Raw genomic sequence first — 27,974 nt, forward strand, 5'->3', positions numbered from 1 at the left:
AATACAGGTGCTCATTGGATAATGAGTTCACTTATTGATTTACTCACGGAATGCTGGATAGTTGATAATACCTCATTGTTAGACAACGATTCTTTCATTCCAATTGTGTATCTGGTCCTTTAACTTGAGAAACCAAGGATGCCTTGTATGAGTACTCTACTCTTTGATATCATTCTTATAGGTTTTGAAGTTTCAGATCTAACATAATTGGTCATTAGGAGTGGTAAGCAACTTTACGAGGGCAATTGAGTGTCAATAGATGTTCATCCGCTCTCGATGTCATGAGAGAAATATCCTATGCATTCTTGCCCATGCAAATCCCTAGCTAGGGTCATTCGGATTAAGAGAGAAAGAGTTCTTCAGGAGAATTAGATAGATAGGCCTAACAACACCATGCCCGGTATGCGGTCTTTGGGATATTAGATGGATGAGGGACTATAGATACATGATACTTGAGGTCAAATAGGTCTGATAGATTGGATTCCCATATATCGTCAAGATACTACTGTTAGGATCGGAGCGGCACTAAAAGGGGAGGGGGGGGTGAATTAGTGCAACGGATTAAAACTCGTAAGTTTAAAAATAATTTCGTAAATGCGTAGAGATTTCAATTCGTCGATGACTTGGAGAAAGTAGCTCGAGTAAAGTAAGAAGATGAAAACCGAAAGCTTGCTGTTATGTAAATAATGGTTTCAGAAAAGTAAGAACTCACACATTCAAGGAACGCACCAATTTAAAGTGGTTCGGTCAAAATGACCTATATCTACTTACGAAGCCTTCTTCAATGAGGCTCTCAACTTCCACTAACAAATCACTTTGAAGGGGAAGGACAAATACCCCTCTTACAACCTTTTACAAGTGGTTCACACACTTACAAATTTTCAAAGAGAAAGAGGGAGGTGAACACTCAAGCTATTGAAAATAAAAACTTGCTAAAGACTTTGCTAAGACTTTTATCTCAATCTCTTGCTTCTCAAAGGTTGTTATCTCAACTGAGAATTGAGGGGTATTTATAGGCCCCAAGAGGATTCAAATTTGGGCTCCAAATTTTGAATTCTCTTGGGTTTCCGAGGCTGGCTGTGCCACCGCCTGTCTGTGTCTGACAGACAGTGTACTGGCGGTGCCACCGCCGGACCTCTCGAGTGCTGGGCGGTGCCACCACTCAGTTCTCGAGTTATGTGCGGTGCCATCGCCTACACTATTTCAACTCATTGGTTAGGCTCCAAACTTGGCCCAAACCAGTCCGAACTCGGGCCCAATTGGCCCCTACTTGGGTTATAAGATTAACACCTAATCCTAACCCTAATTAACGTGCTAACTATGAATTTAAAGACATTTCCTAAGCTATTACAAAGTCCATAAGTCAAGACTTCTTCCAGCGAGCTTCCGACGAACTTCCGGTGGTCTTCCGGCGAACTCTTGGAAACCATTCTGCGGACTCCCGGCAAGCTCCTAGACTTCACGATTTGATCTTGGCGAGTTCCAACGAGCTTCTTCGGCAAGCTCTGATCTTTCTCGGTGAGCTCCACGAACTTCCCACGAACCTTCCGGCGAGCTTCCGAAAAACCCTTCAGCAAGCTCCCTACTCATTCTCGGCTAGTTCTAGCAGCATTCTGACGAACCTTCAGACTTCCGTCGAACTCTCGAACTCCCAACGAATCCTTCGTGCTTAACTCCGGCACTTTGTTTCACTTTATCTCTTCATCGTTATCGTAGTTAATCCTGCACACACAAGCCAAAACTCTACTCCGATCTAGATAATTATTACAACGCGAATTGACATTTTGTTGCCCGGCACGTCATTGGTTGGCGCTTCGTCCGATTCTTCAGCGCATCATCCTCTCTTGTGGTTTGTTGCCCAATCGGCGGTTGACCTCCGCAACCCCGATATCCTTGGCGCAATTCCGCTCTCCTTGGCCCGATGCCCGACGTTTGAAGCCTTCTGTCGTCCAATATCCTGACGTGATCTCCTCCGACGCAACGTCAATTCCTCCTGCGTCAACTGTCTAATCCTGATCGAGTAGACCTGTATCACTCAAAATGCAGTTAAACATCTAAACACAATCAATTAGTTTCATCATCAAAACCCGAGATTCAATAACTACAATGTAGTGGCCTAGTACATCCGTAATTGATGAATCGAATGAATTATTATGGAGATAATAATTCACTGAGTCGGAAAAAGTTTTGATATGTATGACTCATTGCCAACTCGATATTGGGCCTAGAGGGTCACACACATATGATAGGTGTTGCAATGAGTAGAGATTAAGATATGAGATATCCACTAGAACCCTTATCTTATTGAATTTCCAATAAGCCCCTGAATTATTGGATATTGTGGAGAAGATCCAATAAGAGCCATTGAGAGATTATTAAGTAGAGATTCACTAATCCAAGAGGCTTTGGTAGTTAGATGGAGATCCAATACCCAATAGAACATGATCCATTAAGGTAAGTGTTATGAGCATAAAGGCACTAAGAGGGGAGGATGCATTAGTGCTTTTGAAATAAAATTTCGATTTGAATGTTCAATGAAATATACATATCAAAAATACATTTAACATAGAATGTAAGTATAGTGAGTCGTCCTAACCTACGTCCACTCTTGATTCCTCTCCCTTCGAGGCTATCGGTTTTCATTATCGATTTTCTTTTTAACGAGCGAAGATCAACTATCTTTATTATTTTTTTTTTTTTTTTTACATGAGAAACCTTTCACACTCATCCTTTATAAAAAGTAATCATACATACGGAAAAGACTTAATACTTTTTATAATACTTTTATTAATTTTTACTCAATTCTTACCTTATCAAACAAACATGATATTAACTCTAAATAACTTTAAAAATAGAAGAAAAAAAATTTAAATCCCCCGTCATCGAAGCAACGGCAGGAACTGGGTGTCACCCCCAATTTGCCGCCTCTGTTTTGCGGAGGTTCCTACCATCCTCCATTGCGAATGCTTACTTACTGAGGCATCTTCTTCCACTTCGTTTGTTCTTCCCGCCTCGATTTCACCCCCGATCGCCAATTCTAGGGTCCCGATTCCGCCTCGATCGCTCGATCCTTCGCCATGGGGACGGGCTGCAAGTCAGCGTTGCACCATCTGCACAGGGACAAGGCCAGGAACCGGGTGGACGACCTCCAGTCCGCCATCAAGGATTGCCGCGCCGCCGACGTCGCTGTCCTCGAGGAGCAGGTCTACCAGAGGCTCCGCGAGTGTTGGGCCGAGCTCAACCAGCCTTCACCCACCACCTCCCTGCAGGTAATCGAGTCGGAGGCCGATCTTTCTTTCTGTCTGTTTGTTTGTTCGGTCGATTTGGAGTTTTCGGTTGATTCTTTGTGGACAGGGGAAGACTCCTGACACTTGGGATCTGTTTTCGTAGACGCTCCGTCTGTTGCAGCTGAGCGAGGAGGAGGATGATGCGACGAGCAAGCTGGCCGAGTTGGCGTTCGGGAACACACCAAAGCCCGAGCTAGTGGAATTGCAACAAGCTGATGTTGGAGCCGCGCAAGGTGGACGGGCTGCCAACTTTCAAGAGGTGAATACAAACCTAATCTTCTTTTCTTTGTGCGTTACCACAATTTGGTAATTGTATCTTTGGACAAAAAATAAATACACCGAGAGGTGAATACTCAGTCCTTTGCTTTCATTGTTCTAACCAGAGAATTCGCAAGTATATTCAATTTTGATGGAACTCTAAAGGCAGAGAAGAAAGCTCTTCATGAATAGAGTGAAAAAGAATATGGCCCATGCGGGATATTTTGTTTTTGAATAAAAAATCAGGATATAAGATAAGAATATGGCCCATTTTACTTGCATGTTATGTGGGGATAAATATTTTAATAATTTAAACTTATTTTTTCATTAATTTGTGGTGAAAGTTGTCGAATTGGCTTCTTGCAGGAATACTATGTGAATCAGAATGTAGTTGGGCAGAAGCTCCCATATGCTGACCACTAAGAGAGCAAACTCCAGACAGGGCCAGATAACGTGACTTGCCATGAAGGGGTCAATCATTATAATTATCAGCAATACAATATGCTTCAAGAACTGCCCCATGATCTTTATGTTGATGTCGATCCTACTGAGTAGAATGGCCGAAATGTGTTTCCCTATATGTCATATGTGCTGCCAGCTATTTGCCCTCCGCCTTCTGCATTTTTAAGGCCAAAGTGTGCTCTTTGGGATTGTCCAAGGCCTGCTCAGGGCTCAGAATGGTGCCGAGACTATTGTAGCAGCTTCCATACCACTCTAGCGATTAATGAAGATATGCCAGGTATGATGCTGGTGCTTCGCCCTGGAGGCATCGATTTGAAGGATGGTCCACTTTTTACTGCTCTTAGCGCAAAAATACAAGGAAAAATTGTTGGCATTCCAGTATGTGAAGGTGCAAGGTCACCATGGAATGCTTCAGGTATGGGTGTACTCCATCTTCAGTGACATTTAAATACTGCTCATTTGTCAATAATTTCTAGCCAGCTAGTTCACCCATTTGAAAACTCTACTGTGTGGTATGTATGGTTGTGTCTACTTTTCTCCTTTTCTTCTTTTGATGAACTTAGGATTGCCAGGAATTTTTGTTTTATGCTGCAGAGCTATTGATCTTTGTGTTCTTGAAGACGAATCACTAAGAGAATGGCTTTTTTTTTGACAAGCCAAGGAGGGCATTTGAGAGGGGGAACTGGAAGCAAAGTTCATTGCCAGATTATAATGGCCGTGGTTGGCATGAATCTAGGTAGCAAGTATTGAAGGAATATGGGTGGTTCAAAAGATCCTACTACATGGATCCTCAACCGCTAACTCACTATGAGTGACATCTGTATGAATATTAGATCAATGATTCTGAAGCCTTTGCATTATATAGACTAGAATTCAAGCTCATTGATCTAAAGAAAAGTGGCAAGGCTTAGTTGACCAGTAATTCACTAGTGGATCTGCAACCGCGGATGGGAAGGCTCAAAGCAGAGAACAGTGTGGATTATAAGAAGAATACCAAGAGCAGGACAAAAGCAAATCAGAAAGACAGTGCTGGAGACTTCTATGTAGCTTCAGACGTGGCTGATCAAAAGGACAATACTCCAAATATTTTCCGTGCTCTGATCCAGATAGCTTCTCTAGATGAGAACTCTGCCTATGAGCAATATGCTTGTACGGTCAATAGCTTGAATGACTGTTATGGAAAATAGGAGAATGTTAGCAACCACTTGAAACTGCTGCATTCAGACAGGTAATCAGCATTTTCTCACTCATTTCTGGTAACGAGTTGTTTTGCTTCAATTTACAGCATACAGCCTAGCTGTTTGATGCAGCTAATTAGTCACAGCCTTCTGACTCTGTTTTTTTGGTACTTTATAATACAAGTCTGCAGTATTGAGGATCAGCAAGTGTTAGAAAAAAAGAATCATTTTGAAGCACAGCAGCTTGATCATTCTGAAAGTTACAGTATGTTGCCGACTGTAATTATGTCAATTGGCTTGACAGTAGAGCATCTCTGTTTTTGGGATGCATCTTTTAACTGGAAGGACAACTAACTAGTTATTGCATGGCTTTTTGGAATGGGAGATGAGAAATTGTATGCTTCTCTCGGTCTCCATGGTGCAGTGTTTTCCTGAGATTTTGAAAAAGCTTAATTTGTTAGTGGTTCTAGTCATCTAAATCTCAAATCTTTTTGCACTAAAGGCTTGCTGGCGCAGGCTAAAGCCTGTTTGAACCCTTTTTTCTGCATCTGAAAGCCGCTGTTGTGATTTTGAGGTTACACCCTGATATATCAGTATTTTGTTGGTTGCAGTACTATATAGTTATACAGGATGAAGACAGATGATGCAGCTATTCTGTTGTGAATTACTTGGAGGACAGTGTGTTTTGTTCATTCTGAACGTATATTGCCGGTCAGAGTGTGTAAAATTGAAAAGCAGTGAAATCTGATTGTGAGATAACAGTCCTCAAAATGTAGTCCTCATGTATCAGAAATGTTGTTCCTCAAGCAATAGCAGCATGAGTTCTTTTATGGTATAGATGAAGATAAATGTAACAGAAACTGCTGCTTGGAATCTCATGCTGTCATGTAATCTGCTAAACTGACCCAAAGCTTATACGATGTGATTGAGTGAGCAATCTTCAGATATCAAATGATGATAGCCACGAAAGCCAGCCTACTTTGCTTTGTGAGATGGTAATGGAGGTGGATATATTTCAGCACAGAGTGCCCAGTCCGGTGCGTAATGGAGAAAGGGTGCAGAGGAGAAGTCAGCCATAGATATATCTGATGTCCATAGATCCTGTTCCTCGAATATGTTCAGCCACTCATGCTCAAAGAAGCACATCGACAGCAGGGTAGTAATCAAGGCAAAGGACATCTGCAACTTATCCATGTTTCACTCAGATTTCTTACTCCATGGCCTATATCATAAGGTTCTTGTTCTTTTGCCAATAACTTGTCTTTCTTAAGTTGTTTTAATGAAAAAAGTACAATTTCAATGGTATGATAAATAGCAGCTCGAATCGAGTCAAGTGTGTTGCAGAAAAAGCGATCAATAAATGCAGCAGAGACTTCAGTTGAACAGACGCAGCAGCATCTCTTTGTTCGAGAGAGGAGATCGGTTCAACAAGGAAGCAAAGAATAGTGAGGCGCACAGATCAACAAATGAATACCTTTGGAAGTAGAAAAAGTGACTAGAGCAAGGCCAATACACAAAAGACCATGCACATCAAGCTGCCAGGTGCTTGCTACAGACCTTCCTGATCTCCCCCGTCTTCCCCTTCTTCACCCTGATGGATCCCATCTTCTCCATGCCCGCAGCGAAGGCATCGAAGAACCTGACCTTGTCCCTTCCCAGGCCCTGCACCAGAGGCCTCGTCCGCGGGTCCAGGAACAGCGCCTGGTCCGTGGCCAGCAGCCCCATCTTGGCCTCCAGGTTGCCGTAGTACATGTGATCGAAGGAGAAGGGGGTTTGCACGTCGAACGGCGCCACCACGTCGTTGTTGCCGCCGGAGCGGGGGCACGACATCCGCAGCGCCTTGAGGAGCCGCAGGTCGATCGAGGGGTCGGGCTCCCCGGTGCCGCGGAAGTCGTACAGTCGGCTCACGAACTGGTCGCAGTGGGAGAAGCCGATGGTGTGCGCCCCCGACAGCGCCACCAGGTCCTCCGTGCGAAACCCCTTGGCCGCGAACAGCCGGATGAGCTCGTCCACCGTGGAGTTGGCTCGAGGGAGGTTACCCCTCACCTTCCCCGCCATCGACACTCTGCTGTCCTTCCTCCCCTTCTTCACGCCATAGTTCGGCCCTCCTGCCTGCATGCACTCAACGATCTAATTAAAGGGAAATACCAATATACGCTTCATTTCTCTTTGTCCTTCCTCCTGTCACAGGCCATCTCAATCATGAGGAGATGGTGGGAGTGTTACACAGTGCATTTGTCACGAGAAATAATGGCCAAAGAACACATGTGAAGTGGATCTCTTACATCGAAGCAGTGTCAGATCAGTCGCTTGACACTGAGAAACCAGACAAGAAAGGATGGGATAATCTAAGCGGCTACATGTATCAGACGGCTCAAAGAAAGAAGACACTCGACTAAATGGCAGACTTTGAGTTGATCTTGAGAACGAAAACAGAACCCAGATGTCATCTACCAAAACAACAAAATCTTATGATTATATATTTACAGCTACAAGTAGATCCAGTTGTCTGCTGTGGGCTGTGAAACACTATCTTCTACCTAGCAAATAACTCCAGGCCACACCTAAGTTTGGCTTGTGCAAGAAGCACATCAAGGAGAACCTCCAACACAAATGAAGAGGCTGATGGAGACCAATTAAGGATTGCTTTGATGATATCATGAACGGTATGAGGTGCATGCATTCTTTTCGCTACTCCTAGTAGGTTATCTTTATGGCTTCATCGTTACGATAAGTATGAGAGCTTTGAAGGAAGTACCAGGCGGACGAAGTCTCTGGCAGCCATGGCAAGGATGTCGGCGCAGGTGACCATGCCGGGGCACTTGCTCTCCACCAACGCCTTGGCCATTTCCACTGTCTCGAACGCCTCGGGCGCCAGGTTCTTGTTGTCCTCCACGTCCCTCTCCACCACCACCTTCCCGCCGGTGGTCGGCGCGATCAGTATGGACGCGTCGCAGCCCTGCATCCAACACACGCGGCGCACTTTAGCCAGTGAAGATAGGATCCTGCTACAATGCGCCGCGCAACACAGATTTTTCGGCTTTACTTCGACGAAGCAGTCATGGAAGAAGAGGCGGATGGTGGCGGCACCGGACGCCGGCGAGTCACGGAACCGTCGGGCGGTGACGGAGGCGACGAGCTGGTCGACGTGGGGGCAGGTGTTGGCGTAGAAGTCCAACGAGAGCTGGTGCCGGACGGGGACCCTCTTCCTCTTCGTGGCATTGCTGTAGCCGCCCTCGACGAACCCAACACAACATGAGACGAAATAGAACCCCAACGAGAACGTGAGAAGGGCGACACGGAGGAAGCTGGAGCGGCCTCCCATGGCAGAACACAACAGCAGAAGAAACAAACACGCTTTGCCTCTCTTCTCACAGGGAGGAGGAGGAGGAGGAGGAAGAGGAGGAGTTCCAAGAAGAACCAAGCTGCATGTGGGATGGAAACGATGTGCCCCTTGCAGCCATAAATGACGTGGGAACAAGACATCTAATGAGAGAATCCATAGCCCGTGACCTAAAGTGTGTCTCTTCTGGGTCCATCGCTGAGGATAGACTTCAAGCCACACATGCTTGGTTCCTTTAACCGCGGTCTATGTTTTCCGGTGTGCATCATCTAAAGCCTTTAAGAGACTCAAACCACATGCAAGCCACAGCCATGGTGGAGATCCCTACGTATGCCCACGTGACACGGCCATGGACATGGCAATACAATAACTTTAAGGACATAACAGCCGGGTAGTTGGTGCCTACCATGTCGGATTTAGATTGCTTTTTGGTCGGATTAGGATTCTGGTGGGAGATGGATCTTCAGTCAGATTCTGCAACTGTGTTCTTCTCACTTGGTTGCATGGAAGCAAAGGATGATACCCCCTTCCTACATACCTCCAACTATGCACCGCTTTCTTTTGCTGGGTTGTCTTCCAAAGGAGAGCTTATGGCTTGAATTCCTGATATGAGCTACAACTTGGGGACCAGGAGGAGTGGGAGGTGGGTGGTGGATCAGCTGAGTCAAGTTTTGTTTCAAGCTTGCTGCCTTTGTGTTCTTGGCGATTCATGGCTTGTTTGTCTGTTTTCTGACTCCGGTTTGTGCTGCCTTTGTGTTCTTGGCGATTCATGGCTTGTTTGTCTGTTTTCTGACTCCGGTTTGTGCTGCCTTAATTCTACTGCTGTAACTCTTATAAGTTCAATATAAGTTTCCAATTTACTGCAACAAAAACAAAATCTATTTTAATAATGTGATTTTGATATAGATCACTTAAGTCTGATTTATTTGTATCTAAAATAATCTTATATTTTTAAAAACATAATATATAAATTTTTATAAAATCTTAGTTAATAAACATTAGAGTTACTTACATGATATGCTGACTCATAATAAATAATTAATATAATGACACATATAATTTAAGTTAAAAAAATAATTAATATCTATTTTAATTGTTATAGTTTTAGTTATGGAGTACTAAAGCTCTTATGATTTGTTCATGTCTAAAATAATCTCTACATTTTAAAAAACGTAGTACATAAGTTCTTCCTATCAAGTTTGAGTTAATAGACGGTAGAATCTGCATACATGACATACTGACTCGTAATAAATTATTAATATGATGATACATATAATTAAAGTTTAAAAAATGGTTAAAGTTCATCTTATCAAAAAAGAGAAAGCGACGGAGGCCATAGGAGTGGACGAAGGCGGAAAGGTAAATGTATGAGAGGCTAGAGGCGGAGGTAAGGAAGAGCTGGACCACCATGTTGTAAGCACGATGGGTGGAGGTGCAAGAGAGGACGAAGTGGAGGTGGTGAGGACGAAGAAACATAGGAGGAAGAAGAGGGACTAGGAGACCACAGCGTGTCTAACGTCAGATTAGTTGACGCACATTCACTTAGGCAGGATCGGAAGCTCCTAAGCTTATCATCAACACGAGAAAGGCAGTGTGTGTATGACGCCCTATTAAGTAGTAGTAACTCGGTGCTGCTAGTGGTTGTCACTTCCATGACAACATCTCATCTCGCTATTGATGGTGATCTTAGTTTTTTTTTTAACTTTAATTATATGTGTCATTATATTAATGAGTTATTGTGAGTCAACATACCCAGACTTTAACGTTTGTTAACTCAAACTTGACATTAAGGATTTATATACTATGTTTTTAAAAATATATAGGTTATTTTAGACATGAATAAATCATAAGGACTTAAGTAATTTATGATCAAAACCACATAAGCTAAAATAGATCTTAATCCTTTTTGAACCTAAATTACACGTATCATTATATGAATATTTTATTATGAGTCAACATGTCAGTTAAAAAAGCTCTAATATTTATTAATTCACACATAATGGAAGGAACTTATATATTATATTTTTAAAATATAAAAGTTATCTTAGATACGAATAAATCATAAGAGCTTAAATGATCTACAATCAAAATTACATAGGTTAAAATGGAGCTTAACGCAATGTTCAATATTTGTTATGATGTTTTGAATGTTTTGTAGAAAGTTTTTTTTTTTTCAATCTATTGATAATTTATTTATTATTATTTGATCATTTGTCCTGAAAGAATGATAAAACAAAAAAAAGACATTATTCAAGGAAATTTTTATCTGTCAGTACTTTCTTTATCATCATCAAATTATTTATCATGAAAGGATGATAATTGAAAAAAACATTATTCAACTTTAACGTGTTTTACCAAAAACATTACACCTCTATTCAAAATATATTATAATCAATCTGGACTAACGCTGAATCGGTTTGGCTGAAAAATTCGGTTCAACAAAAAATCACTCATATTTTATATATGAATTCTATGAAGCTTAAGTCCATGGAAATATTGCATTGAAAGAACGACGAATCCAATACTGGGACATCACTTGGACAATGATGAAATGAAACTATGTGACCAGGAGATTCAAGCACAATCCATCTAAACAATATTTAATCTGATAGAGAAGACAAGATGCATTGATAAATACTATTATCACTCATGAGAGCAGGGTAAACTATGCTCTGCATGAGAAGTACACTTTTTTTTTTTTTTCTTATAAAGCTCGTCATCATCATCATAATAAATAATCCTCTATCAAGTTCAATTAACTTGTTGATAGAAATATATAATTAATTAATTATCATCCGACACGTAACTATCACATGCTCTAGATCATCTTATATCTCTTAAAATATTTTATTCACTCATGTAATCATGTATACACATATATTTTTAATAAAGATTTATCTTTTTTTATCATTCGTTTACTCGAAGACTTGAGATTATTAAATTAAGTGTCAGAGGATATCGAATCAAAAAATCTTTTTTATTCCAATTTTCAAGTGTTACACCCAAAATTTATTGTCTTCATCTTAAAAATATTTTAAATAATTTTGTACATACGATTTTGAATCACATCACGAACAACTAAGCTTATGATGTCTCCAGTGCCACCTCAACACAGGAAGGAGACATGACTTGTGGTTGACCGCCTCCACTATTGGGTACTCTTATTCATCAAGCATCGAACAGCACAAAGCTTCGTACCGTGTCTCACATGGCAGCCAAAAAAAAAAATCATTTGATTGATCAGATCATGATTGGAAATAAAGTGTTGATTGTTTTGTTCTATAATTATATTTGTGATTATTCTTCCCATGTATCGGATGTAATTTTACCTTGTACATTATATATAGTCTATTTCTATTTCCCTCTTTGCATTTATTATCTCTACATTCTCAAACTTTCACTAATTTTCAAGCTTTAATACTTAAATCATTCAATCCTCTTGAGAAAGAAATAATAATTACAAGTTAATCTCATAATTTAATTTTCATATGGGTAACAACATGAGTCTTCTAAATTATCAAAGAAGATTCATAAATATATTCATGTGCTCAGTTAAGTAGTCCATGATTTCATCAAAAATACAAAAAATCATAGGCATAATTAATGTAAGTATCAGATATCAATTATTTTATTTTATGATAATTTCGAGATAATATAATCAAGAAAATTAAGAAAAAAAATTCATAGATCCAAATAAGAAAAAAAGACCTTTTTTAATGGTGTATAGAATCTTTTTTAATCAAAGGTTGAATATATTTTTCGAAAATATCAATTAATTTAGCTGGTAAAATTAAATCCCCAACCCACAGATTTCGAAGCAAAACCAACGGCCAGTATATGATCTTTCACCAACTGCCATGTGGGGCCAACGTCTGATGTCATCGCCCACATCATCATATATATTTATATTTATATTTATATTTCTATTTATATTCCTCCCATTATTTATTTACTTATATTGCTTCCTTTGTCCGCGCACGTATATAAACGACGCCTAAGCTGGGATTCCATCGACGCCTCTTCCCTTTGCCTTCGAACCTTCACCGCACTTCCCCTTCGCGCAATCGAGGGTCGCGTCGAGTGCAATGGCGGCCAGACTTCTCTTCCGGCAGCTCTTCGAGAAGGAATCCTCGACCTACACTTACCTCCTCGCCGACCTCAGCCACCCCGACAAGCTTGCCGTTGTGAGTCGGCCGCTCACCCCCCTTCATTCGCTTTTCCTTTGTTGACTTGCATTAGGTTGCGGTAGTTTCCTCTGTTTCTATTAGATTGTTTGGTTCATTCGACAAAACAAGAATTTTTTCCCAATCAAGATGAGTTATTTTTAGTTTTATATGATGCGGCTGATCGGGGATCCCTCGGATCCTGATTTCTAGGTCCGAACGAAAGATGCTTCGTTCCTTGAAGTATGGAATCTTCTGTGTGTAGGAGTTTAACCTTTTCATCTGGATTGTTTGAGATTCCAGGACGGCGGAAGTCAATGTTGTATAAAGTAGAAGTCAAACTTGTCTACGACAGGGGTATGTTCAACATGAAGTCTAAGTTTGCCGCAACGTGTTATCACAAATAGCTGCAATTGATTACATCAAGCACCAGTTAAATGATATATCGTGGAAGAACTTAGCTTCTGGTGCCTTGGAAGGTTGATCCTTAGTTATTGTTCACTGGTGGATCCAAAATTTCCTCTGGCTTCTTTTCCAAAGTTTGTTGAACTTTTGAGTTCGTACACAAACCTGCTTCTCGATGCCTTCTTATAACTGTGTGTTAATGCATCTCTTGTCATCGTCTTTTCTCGTCACTGTGTATGGAGCATGGTTACAGTGAACATAGATGGGAGAGTTGATCTTATACCTGTGAATTATGAGAGAGCAGGCGCAGGTATGGTTTCAGAGAACTTGGGGCTAATAAACAGTTGTTCTGAGGCATAAATCAAGTAAAAGAAATAGACTGTGGAGCTTCCTGTTCTGGTAGAAAAGTTAGTCTACTATACATTCGAAGTTGGTATCCTACTCCTTTGACTGAGGATATTTTAGGTTTTTAGGTTGAGAAGCCTTATTCCACTATGGTTGACTCTGATGGTTGTTAAGTGATCAACTCACATTATAAAACATGTTAAGTTTTCCTGTTGTAGATTCCAATATTAAGATGATTATCTGTCTTCTACTCCTCTAGTAGTTAGTTGTTGAAGTCCTTCAATGTTAATATTGTACTCTTATTTATTATTTCCTAAAGATTCCTGCAATCTCTCGGTGTTGATTGTGGTGTAGCAGCGTCTTTATTGAAAGGATAAAGCCTATGATGTGTAATATTTAAGATAAAGTTCTACCTGATAAGGTAATACTTGATATATTAAAACACAAAGCTTAACAGAACATCTTGTAGTCATCAAAAAACAAGACTAGTTGACTATTCGGATATTTGTTCTGGAAGTGACTTGTCTAACATCTCAAAAGGTTACCCACTCAATGGTTGTGGTTTATGAACTCCTTTTGTTATTCTTCATCTAAAACACCCCTATACTATTAGAAACCTTAGGTATAGTAGAATTTGCTTGTTGGTTGCTTATAAGAACTAGCTTGATCTTGAGAGTTTTCAGCTCAAAAGCAATTATTTCAACGAGTAATGACATGCTTCTTCATACATTATCCATGTGTTAGGTAACAGCAGTTGAGGCCTAAAAAAATATTCAGGTAGCACATTTCACTTTGGATCAAGCTTTTACTAAAGTTAAATAACTTGATGATCTTGAGTGAGTTTTGAGCCACCCTTTTTGGTGTACACTTCAATATTCAAAGAATTTGTCTTTGGTATCCAAGATAACATTCTTGAACATGTCGTATTGCTGATTGAAGAATCCTGCAACATACTTTCACTCTTGGTCCATGATCTGGATTAACTATCAAGTTTTTTTAAATGAACTACTATGATTGTGTTTGTAATTGTTAAAAAAAAGATAAAACAGAAAAGTATGCTTTTCCCTTTAAAACTATGCAAACAGTTCATATGTTAAATATCTGTCTTTTGTACAGCTTATTGATCCGGTGGACAGAACTGTTGACAGAGACATAACTCTTGTTAAAGAACTGGGGTTGAAACTTGTCTATGCTATGAATACTCATGTCCATGCTGATCATGTTACAGGAACAGGATTGATAAAGGTATGTGCATCTTTATACAAGTCTGTTTTGCTGATAGCATATTGTAGGATATACTAGTGTTTTATGAGAGAGAATCATTCATATACTGTCATGAGTTTTCCCCAGAGAAAACAGAATATACTTATGCAGATTATGTACATGCATTTGGTGTGATTATGTCCCTTTTATGTTCAATTGGATATATCTCTTGCAGGCTAAGATGCCAGGTGTCAAGTCTGTCATCTCTAAAGCTAGTAAAGCAGTAGCTGATCATGTGGTTGAACATGGTGATAAAATATATTTTGGAGATCTTTTTCTGGAGGTAGGTGTATACGTTTGGATAGGTGTAGTGAACTCAATCAAGGCATTGTTCGAACTTCTATTTCTTTGCCTATTTTCAATTGTCATATGCCTCCCATCTTATTTATGTTAGTGCATGTCATTAAGTTCTGGAGTAAATTTAAGCTCTTTCATATTAACTATCAAAGATTATTGTTTATGTCGTTTATATTAATGCCTTTGCCACTGCAATTCTTTATAAGGGTAAAGCTTATAAATCTGACAAGATTGGTGGCAGAGAAACTTTCTGGTGTTTTGTAGATTCCAAGAACATTTCTAAATTACATATTGACAAGGAAAAGGTGTTATTAAGCTTAACATAAATGTTCAACACAAACCTCTTCACAAGGTTTTTATTGAAGGATAAAATACACGTCAAATTAGTTGTTAACTAATTTGTCATGTTGGCCGCCTATATTGGATGCGCTTATAAATATGATACCATGAAATGTCTAGTTTTGATTATAAACATTATAAAGACGTCCTTGGCTGCCACTTGACAAGGACACATATTTCCATAATTTTGCAGTTGGACATTCTAATATTTGTTTGATGAAAACTAAATCTAAAACAAACTTATACAGGTTCGTGCCACTCCTGGTCATACTGTGGGTTGTGTCACCTATGTAACAGGAGTTGGATCTGATCAGCCTTATCCACGAATGGCCTTCACTGGTGATGCGTTGCTGATTCATGGCTGCGGAAGAACAGATTTTCAGGTACAAATATTTGAACTATCTTATATTATCATAAGACATATCTTAAACTTTTCCTTGGTATGAAACAAATCTAATTATGAATATTTGAATGTTATCCATTTATAGTTGTTAGCAGAAATAAGTTCTAATATAATACCGTTAAGAAATATTTAAAATAACTATATGACAATTAGATTTTAGGTTACTGTGGTCTTTCAATTGTTGATCTTAGAATTGGCCACATTCTTTAGTTCACAAAGGAGTCAGATCATGCTAAATGCATTAACTACGGCAAGATGATTATTTATCTTCTTATAAATTGGAGATCTACCAGTTGCAGGAATACGTCACTTACAAATATTTCCTGTTCATTCTTGGCATTCTTAGGGTTGTTATTATGTTTATTCGGTTGGTGGAGCTAGATAGCAGATGCTTTCATAAGGAAATTTAGATTTGATATTACATGGTTTCTATCATTTTTTTGCATTTAGTTACTATGGTTTTTGATGCTTTTTGCTAAAAGAAGTGGCAAGGTTCTTCAACTGCAAACTTGACAAGCTTTATGTTAATGAATTTCTTCTGTGCTTGAACATGATACACATAATTTCTTGCTACTGTTGTCACTATGTCAGAGAAATGAAGTCTCTTAATTTATTTAGTTTTGTTGTGCTAGTTGAAACCAGAAGATCTCAGTTCTATTTTCAAATGAAGTTTTAATTGAATGGTCTGCTGTACAGGGTGGAAGTTCACATCAGCTGTACCAGTCAGTGCACTCACAGGCAAGAAACTGTAATTTCATGTGCATGTTTAAACATATTTTTAGGTGCATTATCAATTTAATGGTTTATGTTATTACATGTATCAGATATTCACATTGCCAAAGGATACGCTCCTTTACCCTGGTCATGACTACAAAGGATTCACGGTAAGAAATAACTTCTTGCAATTTTTCCTTATCACCAGGCTTATACATTCTGTTTCTGCATGCAGGTTACTACTGTTGGAGAGGAGATTGTCTATAATCCTCGGCTAACAAAGGATGAGGTGGTATCCCTTGCAATGTTTCCATTTTTTGATGGAGATATGCTAAGTATCTTAGTTATGAGAAAGGCACAATTTTTTCTTAAAGATGAAAAAGATTCAACCTCTAGCTTGATAAATCACTCACAAGGGAATTATATGTAGAATGAAATCCATATGAAGACAGTGGTACTAATCCAATAGTTAATTTGAAATGACAGAATAGCCTCTTGCCTATAGTCGAGCTGATTCATTATTCAATTCATTTTTTTTGTTTTGTTTTTTCCTTGTTAATGTATCCTTTCTAATTACTCTTATCTTGAAATTTTCTTCACAGGAAACATTCAAGGACATCATGGAAAGTGAGTGTTGATAATATTTTAAATTTTATATATGTCTACCTGTAGATTTTCACTCGCACACTATTTCTACCAGCAAAGCCTTTTGTTCTAAATATGCTCCTTTTTTTCTGTGTTCAGATCTAAACTTGGCATATCCCAAGATGATGGATGTTGCCGTACCATCTAATATGGTCTGTGGGCTGCAAGATATAATCTCAAAAGTCTAAATATCTTCCGAATGAAAATGTTGTAGGTGTGGTTCCCAGCGCACCATAGTGTTTCAAAGATTGCATGTTCCATTTTGTCAGTACAACTAGATTTTCTGAGTGTTGATACTTAAAGAATCTCCTGTCTTTACTAGTGGAACCTATTGGTTTTAGAAAAATAAAAAGGTCCACTATCTTGTAATGTGGTGATGTTACTAGTTGAGTACTACATTCTTGGCTTTCAACTATCGTTGAGGAGCCATTTGGTGTGAAAAGACAAATTTTCTACTCTAGCTTTTAATTTGTTTTAGATCATTTGTATTAAATATGGTCCAAGCAGAACTATGGATCTCTTGCTAACAACATCATCATCAAAACCCTTCTCTTCTCTGGTTCATGATGATATCAAGGCAAAACAAATTTCAGTTCTTGTACACCTTTTTTTTTTCTAAGCTGAATATCAAGGCATGGTGATATATTTAGATCTCAAGTTGGCAACCTGTGTTTCCTTTTCCTATTTGTGTCAATTATTATAGTTATAGTCGGATGCAGTAGCCTGGAGAGCATTGCTTGGAGCAAGGGAAGTATATGAAGACCAGTGCCATAGCAGGAATGTGCAAGTTTGACACAAGGCATTAATGGCAGGAAAAAGCTATATGAACCTGTAGGATGCAGTAACTGTGATATTCTGTGAAGAGAAGATTGCAGTAATGGAAGTATGTGAAGGATTTGCAGGAAAAGCCACTTCCTGAAATGTTCATGCTTCAGATTTGTAATATTGATGTCTAACAGTATGGTGAGCATAACATGGAAACAGAAACATCCTTTCTGTATTCAGGGGAAGAGCTGCACATATCCAGTCAATATGGCAACAGACAAGATGACTGCCGGTGGTAGAAGCACAAATGCTCCAATTGTTGCAAAGAAGACGGAGTCATTTCTTTGTTCAACTTCATTCAGGTAAGCCTGTCGCTTGATGTTTCTTTTCTGTGATATGGTCAATGTATTCAGACTTGCTTTCAGCTTCTTACCAAGTGGAAGGATGAACTCACCATCTCTGTCTCCTACTATTTCAGAAAGCTGTTCTCGGATGGTAGGTCTGGGGGGATCACCAAGACTGTCATAACCTGTTTGCAAAGTCATAGTGAGTCATCTTTGACAAAGTGGTGGTGATGCTAATGCTAGCTGGTAATCCTTTTTGACAACTTGTACATACCACTTGCAGTAGGAGAGGAAGATGTCAGTTGTTCCAAGAGATCCAGTTGATTTCGTGCCGTTGAGCCTTTGAACACACACACAAGTTTCAGATTTACTACAAAGAAAATGCTCAAGCATACATGTTCACAAATTTGTTTGAAAGAGTAGAAGCATTGTCGTCCTAAAGGTAGAGGCTATCAACAACGGAAGCAAAAGAAGAACCAAGGTAAGGGAAATGATGAGTGTGTGTGTATATACAATATGTATATAGGGAGAGTTCAAATCCTACTTTATTCATCCTTTCCCTTGTTCCTAACAAAGTTCTAAACTATATTTTTTTCAGGTTTCTGGCATTCATCTATGGTCATCATGATCATGTCCTGGAAATTTTTTTATGGAAGATCACTTTGACATTGAAAGAAACTAGTGGAAGTTAGTATGACATCTATGGCTCTAACTATTTGGTGCTTGCCCGAAGTTTATCTCTTGAGTCTTGACCCAGGTACTAAAATTTTCATTAATATCCCTCTTTACTAATTGACTACACATTTATATAGAATGAACAAGGATAAAATTGCATGCTGCAGTAAGCATCTTGAAACTTCCGTAATGATAGAAGACAGGTGATGTTTTATCTTGAAACTTCTGTAATAATAAAATTCCATGCTGCAGTAAGCATCTTGAAGCATCTTAAAATTGCATGCTGCAATAACCTAGCAGAGGTTAGGTGATTCTTGTTTTCCTTTTGATAAACAAACAACCCAAAAAATACACTACTGATTGATAATATATTTTGATAGAACACTTTGTTATGGGCAATTAATGGCTGTAAAAGAAAACTATATTATTTCCATCTTTTTCCCTGTACTAAATGATTATTTCTGGTATCTGGCTAGAATTCATGACGCTATCTATATATACTAAATGACTCTTTCTTCTACATGTCCGAAGATTACTCTTGTAGTCAGAATTGTAACAGCTATATAGCATTTGAACATCCAAAGCCAAAGAACTGGTCTACAGCAGAGTTTCTTTTCTTTTTCAGTTTCTATGATCTCTACATCTTTGGAGTTGAGATCGTTGTAGTATCCATTCCAACAAGAAAAAGAAAGAAAAGCACAACAAAAACAAAGGTCAGAATCTTTACTGGTTGGACTGGTATCCTCTGCAACACTCTCTGATTGTGATGCTTTACAGGGAGAGAAACACTTCTCTGAGCTTGTGGGCTTGAACAGCACACTCTGGTTCTTTGTTGGCACTCTCTCTGTAGCCTGAACCCAAGGAGGAGGCTTGGGGAGAGAAGAGGAAGGGGCGAAGTTCCAGGCCATGGATGATCTCAGAAGCTTTGAAGAAGTCCATGTGATTGTGTATTATTAGGTTGAGCTCCAGCCACAGAACAAAGAAGAGCTTAACACCACAAGTACTAGTGAGAGGGGAAGCTTGATACAAGAACACTGTGGAAGTACTTGCATGAAAGGAGTATCTTTAGGACAACCAGGTCCACTATTTCAGCCAAATTGTCCATACTTGTATTGGATCAATAACTTTAATGGTTCCCATTTCTCCATGGTCTGAAAATTTTGCATTTATAATTATTTAAGAATCTCCTTGCAGGAAATACATATATATATATATATATTTATATTTATAAACATAAAAGAAGTTATTAAAATAATTTTTTAAAGGGATAAGACTAAATTTGCCCTTTAGTTTAAGAAGGTTGTTTGGATGAAAAATAATATATGTTATAAATTATTTTGTTTACTGAATTGGACCTTATGAAATAAATAGTATAGGCTGATATTACCTTTGGGTCTTCCGTTGAATATGGTTTCTTTCTTTAATATATCGTGAGATGCTAATAAAGTTAATGTACTTGATTAGGTACTTTGTAATTTACAGTTAATGTACTTGATTAGGTACTTTGTGAATTTTTTTGAAATAAGAGATGCTTGGGTGAGAAAAAAATATAAATATTATTGGCCAATTCTCTCTCTCTCTCTTTCTTCTCGCTCTCTCTCACTTAATCTGTTTACCCCTCGGATCTCAGGTTACCTCATCGTGAACTCCTCCCTCCGACTCCATGTCTTCCCAAGACCACCACCATCATCACCACCACGAAGGCGATCGCCACCATCATACCCATGAGTAAATGTCCTCTCTTCCTCTCCTCTTTTCGTTTTGTTGATGCCACTCGTGGGGCGTTTCCTCGTCTCTCTCATTCACGGGCTGCTCTTCTGTCTTCTTGATGTGGTTTCCCGCAGAGAAGGCTCCTTGGCCGCGGCATCGTGGGTCGGTCCGGATGGGAGGGTGTACCACTCCCACGACGGCCTGGCGCCGCACTCGCACGAGCCCATCTACTCACCGGGGTTCTTCAGCAAGCGCGCGCCGCCCCTTGTTGACAGGGACTTCAAGGAGCGCGCTTTCACTGTCGGCATCGGCGGCCCCGTCGGCACCGGGTTACCCTTCTCCTTCCTCTTAAATCAAATAAAACAGCTTTAAGTTTCAAAGATTCTTAAAAAAATATTTCTTTGTCAATTTTTGGACTTGAAAGGTTAAAATTTTGGCTCAATGTTGTCACATAAAGGGATCTCTCAACTTCTTATGGACCAAAATTTTAAGTAAATCATAATGTATTTAGGTTTTGGTATAAGTAGAACAAGTATTACAGAATATTTTGTGGTGCATCTACACACAGTGTGTGAGCTATCTAACTTGTGGTGTCACTTGTTTGACCAACGTTTTATTTTGGAATTAAGCTCTATTATCAATACGATGACTAAGTTTTGCTTGGTTTATGGATACTGTTAGTTTGATGTCAAATGCAAAGGATTGACTTGAAGACCTTACCATTTCTTAGTGAAACTAATGTTACACACACACATTGCAGCAAGCAATATACCCTGGAAGTTCTTTTAGAAAAATGACAGGTTCTAATAGTGTAATTCCTTCTAATAGTGTAATACCTGCTAAATCTCTTGGGCCAGATGATGTCATGGGTATAAAAATATCACAATATCTTGCATTTGAAGAAATTAAAAAAAAAAGGAAATGAAGTATACCGTAGAACCCAATTGCTGAACATCTGGGGCATCAGTGATGATGAATGTCTTAGATATGGTGGATGTGCTTCGGGCTAACAACAATGTTTTCTGATAGGTTTTGATTGAAAATAATGAACAGTATAAAGAAATACAGGGATCTTAATAAACATGATGCTTGCGATGAAAGTGAACATGAACTTTTCTAATAATTTTCTGAAAATTATTGTATTGTACCACCTAATCTTGAATTCAGTTAAGATTGTTTTCTGAATTTATGATCGGATGCAAATTACTTATAATTTCAAGTTTTTATCTGTACCATGGTCTTGTCATCAAGTAGTCAGTCTAGTTTCTAAAGTGATTTTTGATGTGCTTATCTTCTTTTTTCCTTAGTGTGCTAGGAGTTCCTTAAGTCAAAAAGAGGATCTCTAGGATATGATTGTAGTATTTACTCACACAAGGTTGATTATCTATTAACATCACTAATTTTTTGCATGATGCAGAAAAACAGCTTTAATGCTGGCACTTTGCCAATTTCTACGTGACAAATACAGTCTTGCAGCGGTAAGTATGAACTTCGAGATCAATGCAGTTTAAGCTTTTTGTCCTCTGTTTCTTTGAATTTTTTGTCAGTGGATGACAATGATAATTTTTCTGGGGAAACATGGAAGTAAAGAAGAGAACTGGATATCTTATTTATTGCAATTTATTTCAATTTCTTGATCTGGTAGTTATTGCTCTCTAAAATCAAGAGGTTTAGAGGGACACATGAAGCAAGACTTATGGAGAAAACTTTCGATTAATGTTGACGTTGTGGAAGTGTTGAAAGGCCGAACTTGTTGTGTTGGAATTGATACAAATTTGACAATTTTAGGTGCTTAAGGTATACTGTGAAATAAGTGCTGTTATAATATTTGTGCTTATTCTTCTTCTTTCTTGTTTGGTTCCTTTGTTTTAAGCTTAAATGATATTGAACTTTGCTCCAAAGGATGAAAAAGAAGGAATTTTATACTCTAAAAATTTGCTGCCTCATTAAGAAGTTTTACTTTTGAACTTTCTAAGGCTGTACATAAGAAATCATCAATGACATGCTTGAACTCAAAGATAATGCCAATGAATCAGCAGAGGTTGCCCCTTGAAGCATAGAAGTTGTGCATTGCATCTTTTGTACTTTTCTATGATTCACATATCATGGGTAATTTATGGAACCTCTTAAGCATAGTTACATAAAGAATATATGGTTGCCACTAAAAATGGTAGCCCAGAACATGAGATTACCGCCACTATGAGGTTTAGGGAGGTCCAACATAACCAACCTTACCACCGCGAGAAGAGACAGCTTCCATATGATTTGGTTTTGCATGAGAAATACACGTTCAAATTTTTTTGTGCAGAATGCAAATCTGCCATATAGCGTTTCTTTGCTTCCTACAGTTTTCAATCATATTATATATTATAAAACTTCATTGTATTAGTCTGGTTTAATTCTTTTAATGAGTTTTTTATGACATTATCCAGGTAACAAATGATATATTCACAAAAGAGGATGGAGAATTCTTAGTGAAGCATGGAGCACTTCCAGAGCAAAGGATTCGTGCTGTTGAAACTGGAGGCTGCCCACATGCTGCTATACGAGAAGATATAAGTATTAATCTAGGCCCTCTGGAAGAGCTATCTAATTTGTATAAGGCAGACATACTTCTTTGTGAATCTGGAGGAGGTATTTTCCTCAACTCAATCTTCAGCTAGAAAATTTATTTAGACCTATATATTATGCACCACATATTTGAGTATCAGTTTAAGAAAAAGGTTGACTTAATTCTAGCCTTAAATTTGGGTGTCAATGTGTCATGTCAGATCAAGATGTATATACTTGAACAGAACTCTCAACCCAAACTAAACCCATTTAATAATCATCAGAAATATTCGAATCCAAACCTCAACCCATTTAATAGTCATGTTACCCAACTTAACCTACTTGACCCTTTAATATAAAGGCTTGGTCAAATCGTGTTAATCATGACATGATTAATCTATTTTCAAGAAGACTTCACCTTCTTACATGATTTAAACGCATTCATTTATCCTAATCATTTAATGGCACAATTTGAGTTACATATGACTCAAACATGGTACTGTTTACATGCTAATTAAAAAAATTGCATGCTTAACATGTTTAACTTGATTATTAATCGGGTCAATTCAGGTAAGTAATGTCAGTCCCCCAAATCTGAAGCCGACCAATTTTGCTAATCAGGTTAGTCAAGTCAACCTATCTATGAGCCAAATCCAGATAGGCTCAACACAGACCTAACTTATTTCTGTTGGGTTCATGTTGGTTTGCTATATTGGGTCAAGAATTGACAGTTCTATGTTAGATCTTCTTTGTGCCTTATTTCTTGCTTTTAGAATAAAAGTGCTGGGTAAAATGGATAAGCTGATGTTGATATTACTGTGGGTAAAATAAATAAAGATGAAATCCTATATACAAGATAAGGACATACAGAACATAGGCAGAGGCTGTTGGATGAGAATGAAAATCGACAATGCTCGTCTTTGGTGGTTATGGAAATTCTTATGGAGAGAAATTAATAGTCCTCAAGCTTAGGATGTTTTAAGATGTACAAATGTATTCATCTTCTTAGGTAAAGTTGGTTTTTGATAATTTCTTGCACGCTTTAGGTATTCAGAGGATGCGGATCGGCAGAAATCTTTTGTCATGCCAATATGCATCATTAGGTCATCCTAATTTAGCAATGTACAATTGTCTTAAGCAACATTTGCAAATGCCTATGATTGGGAACATTTTGAAAGCATAAAATGTTTTTTAACTATATATAATCCATAGAATATCAACTAAGAATATTTTTGTGATCTACAGACAAGCCCTTTTATGTGTGGAAGCATCCTGAATGATTATGGTGGTTAAAAATTTGTAATCTTAGGCATGAAAAAGCATTTAACATGTAAAATGTATTAACATTGATCTAATTGTAAGATTTTAGGGATGGCCTTTCAGCATTAAAAGTAACATCTGCAAGTGGTATCCTCTTCCCTCCAATGACTATGAGGCAAGATCAAATTGTTCTTCTGTCTCAAATTGTTTTCAGGTTTTCCTACATAATTTTGTATATTTGGCATTTTATGGGTTTTGCTTGGCATGTGATTTAATTTTTTTGACTTTTTGGAACTATTTTGACTGTTGAAAGACCTTTCTGGTTTCTGGACAAGATTTATGATATGACTAGAATAATATAGGCTCCAGTTAAAAATGACAACAATGAATGGGCGATGCATTAGTAATTTGGTGGTTATGAAAGAGAATCTCTTGGGCCTTGTTAACTGAAACCTTGATGTATTTATTTGGTCTTTTAGGACCTTGGGGTTAGAAAACTTGTGTTCTCTTCTCACTTTGTAATGTATTCTTACTAGCAAGGATTTAAACCTTGGTGAGTTAATTTACTAATCATATGCAGGGTAAAAGAAATTCACAGCTTTATTTTGCCACTTCTTTACTTGTTCTTTTGGCTTAACTGTTGTGTTCTGATGCTGGTTGGTTGTCTGAAGCTGGACAAGACAACTTTTCCTGTTTCTCATTTATTTATATTACTTATCCCTTCTGCTGTCTTTGCTGTGCATAGCAATGAGCCGCAGATTGACAGCTCTTCTTCATAGACAGAATGATTTGATAATTGAGTATGCCTTTATGCTTTCTCCTATAAAGCAGGGTTCTGATGTAGTAAATTATTACTTCATTTATGACGATCAGAATCTGGCCTGGTAATTGTTCCTTTTTTTAATTAATTTGTGTTGCATTAGCACTCTTTTCTTTGTCCTTCTTAGATGAGTTATATGGATCCATTACATGGTTTGTTAAGATACATGGTTGAAATTAATTGATCTTACTTGTTGATGCAGATAATTTAGCTGCTAACTTTAGCAGAGAATTAGCAGACTATATAATTTACATCATCGATGTTTCTGGTGGTGATAAAATACCTAGAAAAGGCGGACCAGGCATAACCCAAGCAGATCTTTTGGTATGCCAGAATGTCGGTTTCTTCTTTGTTTTTCAAGTTACAATTCCCTACTACTCACTTTGCTCTATTGCCTAATACTTGCAATTGAACTGCGAGTATCATCTGATTATCTACATTTTATGTCTTAGGTAATAAACAAGACAGACATAGCACAAGCGGTCGGAGCTGACTTGAAAATTATGGAAAGGGATGCACTACGCATGCGGGATGGAGGGCCTTTTGTTTTTGCTCAGGTTCATTAAACTGATATAAAGAACCAACTTAAATATTATGCGAGATAAACTATCTTTAGTGGTATTCTGACAGTTGAATCATTGTAGAAAAAATATAACTTTTTATTGACAGTTGAATCATTGTAGGAAAAATGTAGTTTTTTTTTTAAGTTAGAAAACATCAGGCTAGATAAACTATCTATAGTGGTATTTTGACAGTTGAATCATTGTAAGAAAAATATAGTTTTTTGTTGACAGGTGAATCAATGTAGGAAAATTGTAGTTTTTTTTTTAAGTTAGAAAACATCAGTTTAGCTAAATTGCTGAAAAGAGGTGAAGACCTTTATATGTAATTGATTGGAGAGTTGGAGACTGATAAAGAACCAAAGGTGACTCCACCCCCTAAACGACAAAACCATGTGAGGTCCATCTCCAAACGAACAATTCCTCATGGTTCAAACAACCTGCAAAGAACCTGCACCGGCCATGGTACCATGTGTGGCTCACCCTAAAGTGGACAATTAGCTGAGAGAGCAGCTACATTGGTGATGACTAGTTATTGTGTTTTAGAGGTTTTTGTTCTCATTCTCTCGGTTGAATTACTGAATTGGTATTTGTCATTTCATTGCTCCCAAGCTTAATCCTTTATTTGCTGTTTAAAAATTGCATATATCACATGTTAGCACTTTACTCCCATCTTATATCTTATTTCAGATGAAACTACTTCAAAAGAAAGAATAATCTACAGAGGGTAAGGTGCTGGACGGAGTGCCACAACCCACTTAAGTTCTTTCTATTGACATTGCCATGCTCTATTTTTTTTTTTCTGGTTTTATGACCACAAAAAAAAACTAGCATATATAAACTACATCTTGATACAAAATGGACTTTTCTCTTGTACAGCTCTTGTTTTTTGACATGGTGTTTGAAGCTTATTCAGGCTGTCTACTTGCAGGTGAAGCACAGAGTTGGCGTCGAGGAAATCATAAACCATGTCTTGCAAGCATGGGAGGCAGCTACCGGCGATCGGCGCCGTTGATCTTGATGTATGCTCCCTGAATCAAGCTTTGCAACTCTCAAGGCATGCACTTCCTAATAAGTATCGGCACATGTTGAGAACTAGAAATGTATGAGGACTGAGGAGTTGGTACTACGTAGGATCTTTAACTTAATGCTTTGCATGTGCATTTGTACGATCTCCACAAGAGATGGTCCTTGTGGTTGTGGATCATGTTTGCCGCTAACTCTTTTTAAGGGTTGAGAACACAGTGAACTAAATTAGCAGGGCGTTTGCTGGAGACACACACTCTCTATATTTATTTTGCGTTCAGCAGTTATGATGAAGTATCAACATTAGCAATAGCAAGAACACACATGAAATTTACATATATGATCAGGACAAGGAGTGAGTAGTACTCATGATAACAGTTCTGCTCATTGATTACTGTCATTATATATTTTATGTCTGTATTGGTACATTATAAATTTGTTAACGCCAATTTTTGATGGTTGATTCGTCATAATCCAATTTGTTTTTAGAGAGAAATCGATTTAGAAAGAAAGGTTGAATCCCTCAGTGTGGATAAAGAGAAATTTCTGATTTGCATGTAAATGTTTGATGTGGGAGTAATTAGTCTTTTCATCGAACAATTGATGGGCATCATCAGTTGTTTAAACGGTGCCATGGATAACATTAGGCCGGTGGGAAGAAGAAGATTAATATCTCCAAGAGGTAATTGATATCATTGCGACTTTCTCAGCTTCTTTGATTTAAATCGTGCATTAAAGATTATTAGAAACCAAAGGAGACCAATTTGGAGCTCTTCTCTTGCGAATGTCTCGGAGGACCAACTCCATCGAGTGTGACACCGAAGTCCTCGTCGCGTAAGAAGCCGGAGTTCGTCTCTCACGGCGTTTGTCGCCGGCCTGAGGAAGCACAGGATCGGACCTACACGGCCGTCGAGGACGGGAGCTTGATAGGTTCGGAAAGGCGTCTCTCTCTCTCTCTCTCTGTGATCAGTATCACGTATCTTGATGCCAACTTAAGATTTGTTTCGCGAATGTTCTGGCCATTGAGTCGGGAGTCGACGGCCTCTTTGTTCTTCTCCGCAGGGCCCAAAACGGAGATACCCCATACGCGTCGCCTCGCCGTTCGAAGCAACTAGTCGCCGTTGGTCGCTCCCTTGATGGGAAAAATTAAGAGCCGGTAATC

The 27,974-nt window shown here is 38.5% G+C and overlaps 5 protein-coding genes and 1 pseudogene across 5 annotated transcripts; 4 read left to right on the forward strand and 2 right to left on the reverse strand.

The window, feature by feature from the left end:
* The first annotated feature begins 2,510 nt into the window (after positions 1–2,510).
* LOC135599033 (transcription factor VOZ1-like) lies at positions 2,511–4,437 on the forward strand. Its single transcript, XM_065093683.1, has 3 exons — positions 2,511–3,269; positions 3,391–3,546; positions 3,912–4,437. Exons 1-3 carry the CDS (start codon positions 3,078–3,080, stop codon positions 3,966–3,968), a joined length of 405 nt encoding a protein of 134 aa, XP_064949755.1. The 5' UTR covers positions 2,511–3,077; the 3' UTR covers positions 3,969–4,437.
* On the forward strand, positions 4,125–6,254 carry LOC135598225 (transcription factor VOZ1-like; annotated as a pseudogene).
* A 461-nt stretch (positions 6,255–6,715) lies between these two features.
* On the reverse strand, positions 6,716–8,951 carry LOC103999814 (peroxidase 19). Its single transcript, XM_009421681.3, has 3 exons — positions 8,232–8,951; positions 7,944–8,144; positions 6,716–7,297 (listed from the first exon to the last, which is right to left on the reverse strand). The coding sequence occupies exons 1-3, from the start codon at positions 8,508–8,510 to the stop codon at positions 6,716–6,718; spliced, it is 1,062 nt and encodes a 353-aa protein (XP_009419956.1). The 5' UTR covers positions 8,511–8,951.
* Positions 8,952–12,530: 3,579 nt separating this feature from the next.
* LOC135599034 (persulfide dioxygenase ETHE1 homolog, mitochondrial-like) lies at positions 12,531–17,579 on the forward strand. The gene is made up of 9 exons (XM_065093684.1): positions 12,531–12,712; positions 14,558–14,686; positions 14,880–14,987; positions 15,589–15,723; positions 16,440–16,481; positions 16,568–16,627; positions 16,693–16,746; positions 17,060–17,084; positions 17,202–17,579. Exons 1-9 carry the CDS (start codon positions 12,614–12,616, stop codon positions 17,288–17,290), a joined length of 741 nt encoding a protein of 246 aa, XP_064949756.1. The 5' UTR covers positions 12,531–12,613; the 3' UTR covers positions 17,291–17,579.
* Positions 17,580–18,014: 435 nt separating this feature from the next.
* LOC103999804 (uncharacterized) lies at positions 18,015–19,900 on the reverse strand. The gene is made up of 3 exons (XM_009421670.3): positions 19,614–19,900; positions 18,486–18,551; positions 18,015–18,396 (listed from the first exon to the last, which is right to left on the reverse strand). The coding sequence occupies exons 1-3, from the start codon at positions 19,792–19,794 to the stop codon at positions 18,104–18,106; spliced, it is 540 nt and encodes a 179-aa protein (XP_009419945.2). The 5' UTR covers positions 19,795–19,900; the 3' UTR covers positions 18,015–18,103.
* Positions 19,901–20,458: 558 nt separating this feature from the next.
* Positions 20,459–27,060, forward strand: LOC135599035 (urease accessory protein G-like). Its single transcript, XM_065093686.1, has 7 exons — positions 20,459–20,614; positions 20,731–20,925; positions 22,014–22,074; positions 23,029–23,230; positions 25,429–25,550; positions 25,679–25,783; positions 26,718–27,060. Exons 1-7 carry the CDS (start codon positions 20,550–20,552, stop codon positions 26,799–26,801), a joined length of 834 nt encoding a protein of 277 aa, XP_064949758.1. The 5' UTR covers positions 20,459–20,549; the 3' UTR covers positions 26,802–27,060.
* The last annotated feature ends 914 nt before the right edge of the window (positions 27,061–27,974 follow it).

The sequence above is a fragment of the Musa acuminata genome, chromosome BXJ2-1, assembly GCF_036884655.1.
Source record: "Musa acuminata AAA Group cultivar baxijiao chromosome BXJ2-1, Cavendish_Baxijiao_AAA, whole genome shotgun sequence".
Classification (NCBI taxonomy): Eukaryota; Viridiplantae; Streptophyta; class Magnoliopsida; order Zingiberales; family Musaceae; genus Musa; species Musa acuminata.